The sequence below is a fragment of the Dermacentor silvarum genome, chromosome 2 (assembly GCF_013339745.2).
Source record: "Dermacentor silvarum isolate Dsil-2018 chromosome 2, BIME_Dsil_1.4, whole genome shotgun sequence".
Taxonomy (NCBI): Eukaryota; Metazoa; Arthropoda; class Arachnida; order Ixodida; family Ixodidae; genus Dermacentor; species Dermacentor silvarum.
Genome location: NC_051155.1, coordinates 9,589,022 through 9,603,748, shown reverse-complemented (window position 1 = coordinate 9,603,748; position 14,727 = coordinate 9,589,022). Strand labels below are relative to the sequence as shown.

Here is a 14,727-nt window from a genome sequence, read left to right as displayed (position 1 = left end):
ATTGCAGGAGGTTGCTATAGGTTCCTTGAAAAACACACGCTCTGGTGGGGAGAAAGATAGGGTTTGATTTCTAGACAAAGACAAATTTTGCACCGCAACTACACAAATTTCTAAAGGAATATATGCAAGCAAGCTTCCTATTGCAGCATTCCAGCTGCTGCTATGTGAGTAGCAATTTTTCCTTCACCCTTCTGTTAGTGTTGGAAATTGGTTGGAATTTGCCGATACATGTTGGGACATTTCAGACACTGCATAATGTGGTAGTAATGTAAAATAAAATTGCATTTTATTTCCACATTTAAGCAGCTCTGAACACAGCCTATTCACAGAGCACTTAAACAGCAAACAGTCGTTAAAACAGTGAACACACTTGTGCTGTTGTGGCGACAAACACGACAGCAAGGAGTGTCGCATGAAGTAATCCTGTTGGTCGCTTGTATTTCCATCAGTAAGCAGGTAGATTTTACTTTATTACTCACACGCAGTAAATTCTGAACTGGTAAACATTTACAAGAAAAAAGTGAAGTGCTGGCAAAGATCAAATGCAGGGGCAACAAGAAAAACCCAAGAGTGCAGTCACCATGTCATGCCCACAAAGGTTCCTTCGAAATTCTACCAGTAAGAACACAACCGCTTTGAAATATGTCATGTCTAAAGCCTGCAGCTACACAAGATGAGGAAAGAAGTTAAAGCCGACTGCATGCATCTCAGCATGGTGCTAAAATTTTAAGTTGGACATCGTGAATGCTACCTGTGACCATTACACGGATATTTCATTTTGCACAGTACTCACAGCCCCTCCTAGGAGGGGAAATAACAGCTTCACTTGCATCACTATAGTCGTACCATTTAACCACTAGTACCCACATGGAACTAATATGCTTAGTGCACTTGCATGCAAGCTGCTGTGTGCATTGGCAGGCACCATTAGTACTAGTGGTGCCTGCCAATGCACACAGCAGCTTGCATGCAAGTGCACTAAGCATATTAGTTCCATGTGGCTGCCTTCTCGTAAGCCATCTTTCTCGTCCCTGGGAAGCCAAGAAGTTTGAATTAGTGGAAATTCTAGTGCTGCTTGTTTGAACTAAGTGGCTCAGAAATTAATTGAAAACATACTGCATGAACTAAAATTTTGAGGTTTGCTTGAATCAGATGGAAATATAAATTACATATCTACTTCCGCAGTGCATTGTTACCATTTTAAAGAAAAAAAAAAAAGAGAAAACACTGTAGCACGAAGTAAAAATGGTGCACTTGCTGTTTGGAACAACACAAACCATCAAAAAGGCTGTGCAAGAATATTCGGGAATTCCAAAGCCAGCAAATACTGAAGGCAAGCAAAACATAAGGGAAAAAAAGATCTCTGTTTATCAGGTAATTGTAGAGGAGGATTTAATATTCTTCACAGCTTGTCGAGGCTGAGGAAGAAATGGCAGCAACCACCAGAGTGGCATTAAAGTGCACAGGACGCAATCTAAGAGATGCCATCCAGCTACCCAAATATGTTTTACAGTAGAGCTGTTAAGACCTCGCTAGGTTGGTCTCGTGCGCAGCATCGCCGAGCTGGGAGAGAGTGAAAGCAGAGGAGAGGAGGTGCAGAGAGCGAGAGAAATAAATAAATAAAATAAAATTTCTTGGCAAAGCGAGATTCGAGCCAGGTACCCACGGTCTGAAGGCAAGCATCATGACCACTGCAATATACACCCACACTTGCAGAACATACATTTATGGGAACCATATGGTTGCATTGTACCGACACCCGCCGGGGTGGCTCAATCAGCTAAGGCGTTGCGCTGCTGAGCACGAGGTCGCGGGATCGAATCTCGGCCGCGGCGGCAGTATTTCGATGGAGGCGAAATGCAAAAACGCCCGTGTGCTTGCGTTGTAGTGTACGTTAAAGAACCCCAGGTGTTCAAAATTAATCCGGAGCCCTCCACTACGGCGTGCCTCATAATCAGAACTGGTTTTGGCACGTAAAGCCCCAGAAAGAAGATGCATTGTACCGACGATTGTAACACAACTTGCTATGGGCGAGAGAAAAAGAGCGACAGAGAGAGAGAGAGAGCGACACACAGAGAGAGAAAGGAGCGAGCAAAGAAAAAAACAATATAAACTTTCTTGGCAAGGCGGGATTTGAACCCAGGTCCGAAGGCGAGCGTCATACCCACTACACTCATGCTAGCAGAGCTCTGCTGTTTCATCAGATTTCCCAATCATGGAACTCGCTTACTTTTTTTTTTATCAACGGCCTCATGGTAGAGCTACTGAGCTGCTTAAAGTAGGTGCCTTATGAATGAAGGGAAGTACCCGTGTGACGAGCAATAAATTATGAAATGGAAGCTGCCTCTCACAACCACCATTTTTCAAAGAGTTAAATGAGGCCCTTAAGCACTTTTCTAACTAATCACAGAAAGGACATACCTCACGAATCTCCTGCCGCAAGAATTTTTCATATCCTTCAAGTATAAGCTGAGTTAGAGGTAGTCATTGCACCGATGCACGACTTTTGCTCTCTCCCTCCACTAACTTGCTGAAAGCTACACAGGGGGGATGGCAAGGGGGCACGACCCTACCCAGAAGTTATGCATTTTCATTTTTTTTTCTTTGTCTTTGCAACGCTACTTTCAATTCAGCTGTGCGTGATGAAGTGGGCTGCCTCGCCATGCCCCTGGAGTTGCGTAACCCACAAAGACCAATCAGAGGGCTCGCCGCGGCACCTCGTGGTGGCCACTACGTAGCATGCCGGTGCAATATCTGAGGCCAGGCGCAGCAGATGCAGCTACACGCTGCACCTGCTACCGTGTGTAGACGAGCAATGCAAAGGTCGCAGACATATATCTTTTCACAAATATAACTCAAAATTACCAATAATAGTAGTATTACTGAGAATGTTTTCAGAACTGCAAAATCCACTAATACTGGTGTAGCTGCTGACAAAATTGCAAAGGAAGGAACAAAGCAATTTTTTACTGTATTTGACACGAGGTTGTACATTTCATGCTGCATGCAGTGGAATAATAATTGGCTCACATTTTCACAGGAGCATCGTCTATGGATTGGCAACAGTTTCATACCACACTCGGGCTGCGTTATAACAAAGTTGAAGGGGGAGCCGAAACTACTTTGTTATATCCATATTTCCATTTACAATGGGGTGCACAATTGTCACATGGAAATAAGAAAACAGCTTTGCGGCCTGCGGAACCGCTACACAGCCACGCATCCGATCAAATTTGAATACAACAACAAAAGAATCTTTGGCATGTGCAGCACGCGACTTCTTAGCACCTGACTCGACAGCCTTTAGATAGCTGCCTTCTGTTCCATTGTGATGGTCTTTTGTTTCCGCCTTCCACTTGGCTCGTCGCAGTCTCTAGCGCCTGGTACACAACACAGCGCTCTGCTGTGTAATCGAGAATGGCAAGCGAACTTGCTCGGCCGGCTCGTGGCCTCCGAGAGTGCACTGGTGCCAGTGCGATCTCGGATGCCACGCCCAGCTGCCACGTGGCGCGCTGCAGGGAGAGGGAGACGTATGAATGCACGGCCTGGGTGTGACCCCCGAGATTGCGCCGAGGAGATCTCGGAGGTGACGCCCAGCTTCGGCTGCCTGCGCGGTGCGCCGTAATGACAGAGAAGTGAACGCACTAATTTTGCGCACCACCACGCGTAGCCACGACTCGTGCAGGACACCCGAGATTGCACCAGGGAAATCTCCGAGGCCACGCCCAGCTGTGCCAGGCAGAGTGGCGCGCCGTGCAGAAGTGAATGCACTAATCTTTAGCACCGCCTCGCGTAGCCGCACAACATGCCGGGGCTGCGGCTCGCGCAGCCAGGCACGTGCAAGAGAGAGAGGTCAGTGGAGACGTGCGATAGTGAACCGCAGCTCGTGCGCAGCTATGCACGGTGGTGAGAAAGACCTGTGTTGCTCGACGGCATATACGACGCTGGAGTTTTGAATTGCCGCGGCGAGTGCTGAATCTCGCACAAAGCGATGTACTCGGCGGACAACAATTGATTTTTGTTTTTGAGACAAATTTAGTTCGTTATATCCATTGACAAGACAATTTCACTTCCTTAAAACGAGGTTTAATATACATGGATCTCTATGGAGATTTAAAGAGGAATTTCATTTACCTCGTTACATCCCGTTTCGTTATAACAAGGTTCGAGCGTACCTTCAAAAAATGTTTCAGGGCCCTTTTGAGGTAGTAACATGTTCCCATAAATTGGGAACTTCAGACAGTGTCCTGCATGCTGAAATGTTTCAAGAGGTGATGGCAGGTAGAATTAATACATGCAAAGACAATGCGATTGTTAACGTGATTGTTAAAGCAGGTACCTAGCCTGACACGTTGGTTATCTGTGCTCTCACTAGACTTGAATCTGCTGCTGGCCAAGACAACAGCTGCTTCCTGGCTCAGCACTTTGTCGGCTTTGTGCTCCCAACTTAAATGGAGCTAGCAGATGTAGTTTGGCTCTGCCCTGAATGAATGGGCACAAAGCGTTTGCATACTGCAAGCACTTGCGAATCTATTGGACATTTTTTAAGTGGCAGGCTGTGGGAAGATTAGACTGAAGGAGAAAAGGCTTTTAAGGCACCATCCACACATAGCAAGCATGGAATGATATACATAGGGGATACTGCCTCCATATAAAAGGTAGCCAGTGCAGCTGAAGCTATATATAAGAGAAAAATATTGCAAGAATCTTCACCATTTCTGTAAATATAGTTCAACAGGTCAAAATGTCCAGAGTCATAGGGTTACAGGCAATTGAAACAATGTATGCACTTAAAATGCAGTAGGGGTGTGTTGTGCTCAGGTGCCCAGCCAAATGGCAGCCATGCCAGTCAAAGAGCAGGTGCGAAATTCGCTGCACCCAAATCGGCACAACTGTGTATGATGCACTAATCGGGGTGCAATTACTTGGGGCTTGGGCACCGTTTCAGCCCACCAGACTGCATGCAGACATAGTGGCAAATAATTCCATCCATCTAATAAAGCACTGTACAGAGGCACGGTATTGCACAACAAATTTTGAAAGCTTTCACTATAATGAAAGCGTGCACCACAGATGCAGTTCTGTAACGTTATCTGCACTGCATCTTGACAGTGGGTTGCTGAAATAGCTTTATTATCAGCCCATCAGAAGCAACATTCCTCTAAATGACAATGCATCTTATGGCTCATCACTACGCGTATGCACCACATGAGTATGCAGCACATGCGTGACATCACTATTCGCTCCTCCTTGCAGCTGTGGCACTGCAGTATGCAAGGACTAAACAAGACAGTCCAATGGGGCCGTGCCCTTATAACCTTTGTACCGCCAATTGTGATACCCCAACAGATGCTGGAGAAATGTGACCACATTGTGTGGCTGTGTCACCACCAGTGCACATCTTCACATGCCCTTCATCATCATCACTGTCAAGGCATTTGTAAGCAAACCTTGCCATCAACTGAGGAAGGGTTCAGACACCCAGTGGATTCAGGGGCACAGCACCACCAGCTTCGCACATGCCTTCGGCCACCGCACGCATGGTGGTGAAATTGGCCTGCTTCTCAGATGACCGCAGGGCCCCCAAGTTGGCCTGCACACGCTCGCTAGCCTGCATGCAGGGAAAGCCAGGCAGACTTTGGTTCACTCAATTGGAAAGATTCAACACTACCCTACGCATAGTAGGAAAGCGGGTTAACTGTGTAACACTCCTTGCTGTTTTCCAACAGCAAGGTTTGTTATGTGCTGGTAACACAGCCTGGCTGCTGCGACTCGCCTGGAACAAAGCATGCTTACATGAAAGAATTACTGCAAGTTGGGAAAGTCGGAATGAACTCATTGCAACTAATGCGCAAAGGGAACGAGAACATGAGCAGAGAAATAGCGACAAGGCTGCAGTGCCTTACGACTGAAGGAAAGTTTTATTTTGGCATAGGCATTTGAAAAGGAAGCAGTCACGCGCCTGTTACAGCAAACGAAACATCCATGTGTGACCATCTCTCACTGCGTCCTTGTCGTTACTTCTCTGCTTGTATCCTTGTCCCCTTTGAGCATTAGTCATACTAAATACATTAAAGAGAACACACGCGAAGAGTACAACCATAAGTTCCATAAACGATCTAGGCACTGATTAAGAATTGATAGATGTACGACTCTCTAATTTTTTAATACCCTCACAGGGGCGTCAGCCATCATGACAGTCAGCACCGTGTCACACCTGCAAAAGCAGTGCACGTGTCGTGTGAAGTGTCTAAGGCTGACATATTCAGTAACGTGGAACCACTTATTGTAACCACTGTGCACACACAGGAGCTGCAGGAGACAAATACAACAGACACGGGTGCGCATTTCTGCTTCCATTGGAAGCAGCAGGGGCAGCCTCTGCATGCAGGCACAGTGGCAAATAATTCCGTCCATCTAATAAAGCAGGGGCACGGGAATAGTCTAGCAGACAATGCTTGCATCGTTCCATGTGCCCAGCCTTGCTACTTTCACCGGTGCTCTCCACTACAAGGCAACCCACGGGATAAAAAAAAAATTAAACAGCTCTACAGCAATTTCATACAGGGCATCGCGTGCTTCTCTGATGGCAAAAGACACAGAACCATGCATGATCACTTCTAAGATTCCCATAATTGAAAAGGGAGAAACTACATCTATTGTGAGAGGCACCACTTGGCTAGTCTGTGGAAAAACTTTTTTTTTTTTTTGCCTGCATGAATGATGTGTGGCGAGCTTTTGCACATAAATTGGGCACAAATCTTGTATCGGTCCGTACGTTCTTGCATCATGGTAAATATAGTAATTTGCACATTTGGTCACCTCAAGAGCAAAATTCAAGTGGTACAAACCACCCTATACAGCTTTGGCAATCAGTAAATTCCAGCAGTCATCAGTAAGTGCCAACATGTAACGCATGATAATAGAAGCAAATTAAAAGCCTAAAATGTTTTTTTTTTTTTTTTTTTTTTTTTGCTGCTACTACATTATTGAACACCACTATGCACTTCAATAAGTGTCCCTGCCTTTTGTGTAGTCTCACAAATCAAGGCATCACTGTTTAAGCTTTACTGCTTCTATGAGGGAAGGGCCTTTTCCCCTAGCTTTATGAAATGTAACATGTCAGCACAGGGTAGATAAAATTGTTCCATACAAATGAAAATGTGTTGTAGCCAAAGTCGAAAACAGAGGGAAGAGAATGATGCTATTCTGTCAGTTGTCGGCACTTACTGCTATGTTCATGCTTGGCATGCTGCAGCAATACAGATATAGTGCACAGTTCATTCAAAGGAACTTCAACGGAGGAACTGATCAGAAAGAAAGTTGGTTCAAATAAGTTCCAGCAGACCAAGGAGCTGCACTTGTCAGTGTTCAATTTTGGCCACCGTTACAACCTTTGATGCGTGGCCCACATGCAGCGTCCTCTGGCGGCAGCACACCACCAAGTTGCTCACCTCGCTGCAAATGAGCTGGGCCAGGAGAGCCTCGTGCTCGGCTGAGGGCAGCGACTTCTCCAGGGCAAGGCTTGCTCGTGACAGCACCGCCACCATGGCATACACGTCGATGGCACTGTAGGCCAGCCGCATCAGCAGAAACTGCTCATCTGCAACACAAGCAGCAGCAGAAACTGGTCTCACTTCGCAGCGGGCCAGTCACGACCAGTCTCCCAACTGCATTTGCCTTCCTATGACACCCATTCTGTTTCCAGTGAGGCGAGTGCCACTGCAGAGCACCTTCTGGAGCAGTTAACATATTTTCGGAAATATTCTAAAACAGGTCAATACTGGCACGTCTGAATAAATTGATTTGCAAATCGAATATCTGCCATTTCAATTTTCGAATATTCAGTATACTCAATGTAAAGACCCATGCAGTGCTGCCCCTCGTGCTTGATGCCACGCAAGCACGCATCTTATTTCCTTTTAGGGGCGAAGCTCCTTAGGGTGTGGGTCTGTCTCTCCTCTGTAGTATGTAGTAGTAGTAGGTAGCCACGTCTACTTTTATGAAAAAAAAATTCCGAAAGTTGTGTCCGTAGCGCGGAATCGAACCAGGGACCCCTCGCTTCCGAACGCGTGGCGCTAACCACTACGCCACAAAGCGCACATGGACACACGCACCACGATGACAATAAATACCCAACATTAACAAAAGACTGCGCGTTTCTAACGCGTTTGTGCTAGCACGTTACGGCCCGTGTAAGAAGCTGGTGAAAGACGCTGTGGCCTCTCCGCCTTACCCCCGTATTCATAAACGCTCCTCGACTTGACTTGCCACCGCCTTGGGCAGCGCGTTCGAAACGCGTTGAAGGCGGTGGCAAGTCAAGTTCAAGTCGAGGAGCGTTTATGAATACGGGGGTTATACTCTCTCAGCAGTCATGTGATGGCGTCGTAAGACGCTGTGGCCCTTTCCCTCTTACTAGAGAGTACTGCACGTTTCTAACGCGTTTGTGCTAGCGTCCCCTTAAGCGGGAGATGGTGCAATTACAGTAAAAGCTCGATGATACGATCACGGCTAATACGAATTTCCAAATGATACGAATTTTTCTGTGGTCCCGGCCGAGCCCCATTACTTTGCAACGTGCTAAAGAAAAGTTGTTACGAATCGATTTTCAGCCTGCGTCGGTTGATACGAATAAACGCCGCCCCACCGACGGCCGCGAAAGAGAGCAGCGTGCAGTCACGCGCTTTCCCTCCTTCTCTTTTGGTGCGGAGGCGCGGCGCCGGACAGCGCGGACTCCGCTACTGGGCGTGAATAGTTTGAAGCGGTGGCGCTTTTGGTGCTTTTGTACTTTTCCTCCTTTTCTGCGAGCCGTCAGATGGAGTGGCTGCTGCGCTTCGGGCCGCGTTCTTCGTGTTTGCGCCATTTTGCCTAGTCGCAGCGAGCTATGTCTCGCAAGCGGAAAGCACTCTCCTTTAAAGAGAAATTAGACATTCTTCGAAAGGTCGATGAGGATCCCAAGAGGAAGTGGACGGAGTTGGCTAAGGAGCTAGGCCTCGCAACGTCAACACTGAGCACAATTGTTGCACAGCGAGACTATCATGAAAAACGTGCTTTCGTTCAACGTCAACGCGAAGCAAGCGAATTCGAACACGCTTATTTCGAACATACCGCGCACCGACAATGCTCTTAGCAGCGCGCCAAATCACGCAGCGGCGCCTCCGACCGGCATTGCTCCGACACCGCCATAGAGCAAAAGCTCAGGAGAGACCCCTCAATGTCGCGCGCGAAGGAAGGGGGGGGGGGGGGGGGAAGGAACCCGCGGCGGAAATTTCCTTCTCTCTCAAATGTGAACCCTTCTCCTCTATTTTCTAGTCACATGTTGACCTTGCACGCTGCGGCAGCAGCGCAGAGGGAAGCAGCGGCGGAGGCACAGTCGGGCCAACGAAACTGCCACGCCCGCAAACGCTCGCTTCCCGATAACGGCAGAAAACGAAACTTCAGGGGGCGGCTAAAATAAGCTGGCGCCAGCACGGCGGCGGGCGGGCGCGCACGGAGATGTGCGCACGAAGTCGAAGGTGAGAGAGCTACGAGGGAGTTGAGAGGGAGGGCGAGGGGAGCCACCGAAGCGGCGGAATTGACGCGGCCAAATCCACTTCCCTGCCGCCCTCCTCCCTCACCTTCGACGGTCTCCGCGCGCACCCGTGTGCCGGCGCCGCCCGCTCGCTCCCTGAAGCTTCGTTTTCTGTCGTTATTGGGAAGAACCGGCGTGGGCAGTTTCGTGGCCTGCATTTGCTATGCGCTTGCGTGTCGCGATATTTCACAACTCGCACCGTTCGTGCATCGTGCTATGGTGCACGAATACTTCAAAAATACGTCCTTTTAATTCGAACAAATTTTCGGGCCCCTTCGAGTTCGAATTATCGAGATTCGACAGTAGTTTTAATTGTGTTTCGATGATACGAATTTCGGCTAATACGAATATTTTTCGTGACCCCGTGAGATTCGTATCATCGAGCTTTTACTGTATAATGAAGGGCGCTGTTATAAAATAGGAATGACGTCACATATGGTGTGTGTCATTGGTGGAAGTCAATCGTTCGATTTAGTGCGGCGAGACTGGGCGAATTACACGGAAGATTCACGGTTTACCGATGATTCCCTCCGGAGTTTCGCCCATTCATCATCATTCACCCCGTGGATATGCGGTGTTTTTTTTTTTTCGGTACAAAAGGAGATCAGAGTCCATGCACACAGGCTGCCCTGGCTGACTCGGTTGTCTAGCACTTCTGCCATACTGCATGCACTCCCCGACGTTGGCCCGATGCGCGCATCACACACACAGAGCCGCACCCGCTGGGGCTGCCTCTGTTAGTACAAGGTTCGTCCAGATGTGATGAGGACAGAGGGAACGGCAATAAAAGCAGCGCATATTTCGGAAAGTGCGAAATCATGTGAACATAGGGCAGACACGCAGAATGTATTGGATATGCAGCAACGAATGTAACGCTGCTTCAACAGCTGTCAATCAAACCTGCACACATGATCACAGGATCGATTACTGATGAGCCACCTGTACAAACATATTATAGCGACAAACATTTTGCGATGGCTTGTGGCCAATTACCACATCGGCCAGTGGCGATTTTCATCACGCTCACACTCTAGGCCATTAGGTCTAATCGGCATTGCTTCATCGGGCGTCGATGACTAAAGTTACGGTTTCGTGCCAAATCAATGCAGTTCTATTTTGAGCAGCCGCACGACACTTGTGGGGATGCGCGACTCTCACGCGTCCCCTGATGTTGTTTTCCCCGCATGTCTCCTGTAGTCCGGCTTCTCTGCGTGGCTAAGCCCGGCGGTGATTGCGGCGCGTTGCGAGAGATGGCGCTAGTGTCGCGATGCTAACGGCGGGGTCACTTGGGAGAAAAGGGTCGGAGGCGCTCTCTCTTTGGCTGGTGATCGGCGACCAACACGCACGAACGCTTCGCGCGTGCGCCGGCCCGCTTCGCGCGACCGTCGCGCGAGGCTAAGAGCAGGACACCGGTATGGACGAACACGGATCGTTCGAGCGCGCTACCATTCGCGTGACTGTACACGTGAACGACTAGGCGATGGTGTCATAGCATGGGGCGAACGTATTCGCTCGCTATCGGGTCGCGGTGAGTCGGACTTCCTTGATTTGTCGCGCACCCGTGTGAATGTTCAATTGGTTGTAATTCGGCTAGTGTGCATTAGTGTATGAAAGGTGCAATAAATGCCCTTTTGATTGTTTTGCACTACAATGTGTCGTTCCTTTGTCCCAAGAGAACATGTGAGACCCCACACACTCGAAAAGCAGACAAACTGCCTCGCAAATGAAAGTGAGTATATGGGATGACAACAATGTAGCTCACGGCCTCCATCTTTGCATCCCACCATACAGAAGCCTCTCGTTCCCAACACCGTTCATAGACACACATCGGTCTCTTTGTGTCGCTTCAAGAAACCTGTCACAGGACAAACTTTGGATTAACACGGTGGGTGGATAAGTGTCATGTGACTAGGCACCCACCGGCCGGCTGCATACATTAGCGTGGACGGTGGATGGATGAGAGGGGGAGGGGTGCATCACGCAAACCTTTGATTTGAGAATCTTTGACAGGTGGCAAATCACACCGAACCCTGACAATAAAAAGGCATCTTCTCTTTCCTGTCGGCGCCGACAGTGGTCGATCCTCGCAGCACCAACGACGGTTATGTGTGGAACCGTGATAGAGTCACGTGATGCGAGGTCCGCACTTTTGTCTGTTGCGCTCATTGGCCTTACGATAAACCCACCTGTCCTAAAGAGAGCAACGCCCTTCTGTATTTTGGAGGAAAACGGCAAGCAAAATTTTCTATGCAATAAAAGATTGCTATAAAGGCACAGGCCCACAGTTAAACTGAGAACCACCTTGGCATGCATTCAGAACAACGTAGCGTAACAAATTCTTTAGTGTCAGAGGGAGAAAAACACTTGATTCTATTGAACAGACATTCTACTGATAAAAATAATTCCCAGACCTTCATATACTAGAACTGAGCTGTAATCAGTGCTGGCATAATGATTTGGTGTTCCCTTTACCAAGAGTAGAGCGTACTGTACATGTCTTGATTTCTATATATACTCAAGCTACGAATAGCTTGGTTACATCCATGCTATAGCAATGCTAGGAGACTCCCGTGCATGTGCAGCACCATCTTTTTTAGCAGAAAATTTGTAGGCATTAAATATTGATACATTTTCTGATATTCAATATTTGATCTGATATTCGTCTTTTTCTTGATTCAATTTGGTATTCAAACACCCCTACTAATTTTCATAAAAGCCTCGACACCAGGCCCAACTTAGGTACACACACTTTCCCAATTTTTTAGTAGCACTGCCCTCATACGAGATGCTTGGATACTGAGTGTGAAGTGTGTGAATCTCTCCACAATCAGCCTCCCGATATGTGCAGTCCAGCAGCTGTGCTTTCCTGTCGGCAAGCCCACATGATGGACTGATGGTCCACTGATGGACTTAGGCTCACGTTTAGATGTGGTTCACAAAATGTTTTAGGGGACCTTTATGTCCCAAAAATAGACTTAATTATGAGAGTCGCTGTAATGGAAAGATACAAATTAACTGTGACAAGTTGTTTAAGGTATGAGGCCAAGTGCTGGGTAAAAAAGTTAAAAAAAGATAAACTATACAAATTATTGGTCTACATCATAAAGCACACTTTAGGCCCATGTGAGCTTTTTGAAGTATGTATTATTTTTTAAATATTTTTTTTATTTGAAGAACTTAATTAAATATGGGTCACACGCCAACACTCATAACTCTAGTTTAACTATGCTAAGTTCACGATGCTAAGTTCACGTTTAACTACCACTACCAAATTTAACAATTTTGGTAGTGGTATAGGGGAGGCTTTGATCTGTGCAATGAACGAAAATTACCGAGATCACATGAATGCTCGTCGCATAGTGACGAAATAACCCAAAAATGTGTGCTACCACTTGGTGTGCCTTGGTGTAAAAGGCAGCCATATGAAAACTTGTGGCACGATTATACTTGTTGAGATTCATAGCACACCCTAATAATGTAAGAAAAAAATGTGCCAAGTTTCTCTAAAAAATCTTTATTAGGAAAAAAGTTACAAATGTTTGCGTTTGAAGAAATCACAAAAAAATCAGTTCTGAGAAAATCTACAAAAAGATTTCAAAGTGCAGCGCTTAGTGGGGTCTCACTCGCGCTCTTGGGACAAAGGGACGACAACACAGTAGTGCAAACAATCAAAAGGGCATTTATTGCACCTTTCATACACTAATATACGCTAGCCAAATTACTATGTATAGAACATTCACATGGGCGCGCGACAAATCAAGGAAGTCCGACTCACCGCAACCGGATAGCGAGCAAATATGTTTGCCCCATGCTATGACACCATCACCTAGTCGTCCACTTGTACGGTAACGCGAACGGTGGCATGTTCGAACGATCCGTGTTCGTCCATACCGGTGCCCTGCTAGCCACGCGAGACGGTCTCGCGAAGCCTGGGACATCCCCATCGCTGACCGACCCCAACCCGAAGAGGAAGCGCCTTCATCCTTTTGCGCCCAAGTAACCCCGCCTCTAGATGGCGTTAGCGCGCAACACTCGTGCCATCTCTCGCAATGCACCGCAACCACTACGACCGCCGCCGGCGCTTAGCCACACGGAGAAGCCGGATTACAGGAGACGCGAGCTATGCGGGGAAAACAACATCAGGGGACGCGTGAGAGTCCCATCCCCACACGCTTACATAAGATGATCAGGAGAGCTAAAATCCCCTATATTTGTAGCCAGTTCCGTCTTGGGTCGTGCTCTTGTCTGATTTTGCTCGTGTGGCACCTCGACTTTTTTTTTCTAGCTTGCTTTGCAGTAGTAGAGGTACAGTATTACAAGTATTTGCAATACGTCTCCAGGTCCATCGCGCACTCCGACTTCTTTGCACTGATTGCCGGCAAACTTTCATTTTGTGCGTCCTTGCGCTCTAACTTCCCTATTATGTGGCTGCCAGTAAGAAAAAGTACGCGACAGAGAGTAAACACATCCAGCAAACACTCTGGTGCTCCTCTAGCGCGTGCGGAGCCTCCACAACGTAAATAATTGCACGTGCAAAACATTGCATTTCACCTGGTGAGGCGTTTATTGTTTTAATTGATCAATAATGTGCTGAAAATACTATTAGGGCATTATTACATGTGATACAATTGTTAAATAACCAGCAAAGAACTGCAAAACAGGGCATTTTTTCTGTTGCACAAAAAACTAGCACTGTCAGTTTCGGTTTCGTAGATGCCGGGTGGGTTTACATTTTTATATGTATCTTTTGAAAGAAACTGCATAGGAAGATACTTTTTTCAGCAAAATGATGGAGAATAAATTCCTCATCTAATCAAGTAGAAAACAAAAATTGAGATTTAGAAAAAAAATTTTGAATTTTCACTTGGCCTCGCGCCTTAACGTGCACCCAAGTGTTTCTTGCCTTTCACACCAGCTGGTAAGCAGGTGAGATTATTAGATGAGGAATTTATTCTCCATCATTTATAAAGAGTTTATTATCTACCGTACATCTTTGGTCTCATCGATTTGGCTGCACTTTCTCAACCAGTGTTGCATCAGTTCACATTGTGCAGCGCGACACCCGTGCACCTCGTGGCCCTTGCAAACCAAGGAGAAAAGTGCAGCAATGAACGAGCTCTGTCGTCTGCTGAAGGAGCTTAAGCTTTTTCAACAAA

The 14,727-nt window shown here is 47.2% G+C and overlaps 1 protein-coding gene across 1 annotated transcript in view; it reads right to left on the bottom strand.

Annotated features, from left to right (window-relative positions):
• Nucleotides 1–269: 269 nt before the first annotated feature.
• LOC119439895 (very long-chain specific acyl-CoA dehydrogenase, mitochondrial) overlaps nt 270–14,727 on the bottom strand; it is a 444,311-nt gene continuing 429,853 nt past the window's right edge. Inside the window, exons 9-10 of the mRNA XM_049661097.1 lie at nt 7,455–7,603; nt 270–5,611 (exon numbers count right to left, since the gene is read on the bottom strand). Coding sequence (XP_049517054.1) covers nt 5,474–5,611; nt 7,455–7,603 — 287 coding nt within the window. The 3' untranslated portion in view covers nt 270–5,473. The remainder of the gene's footprint in view (nt 5,612–7,454; nt 7,604–14,727) is intronic.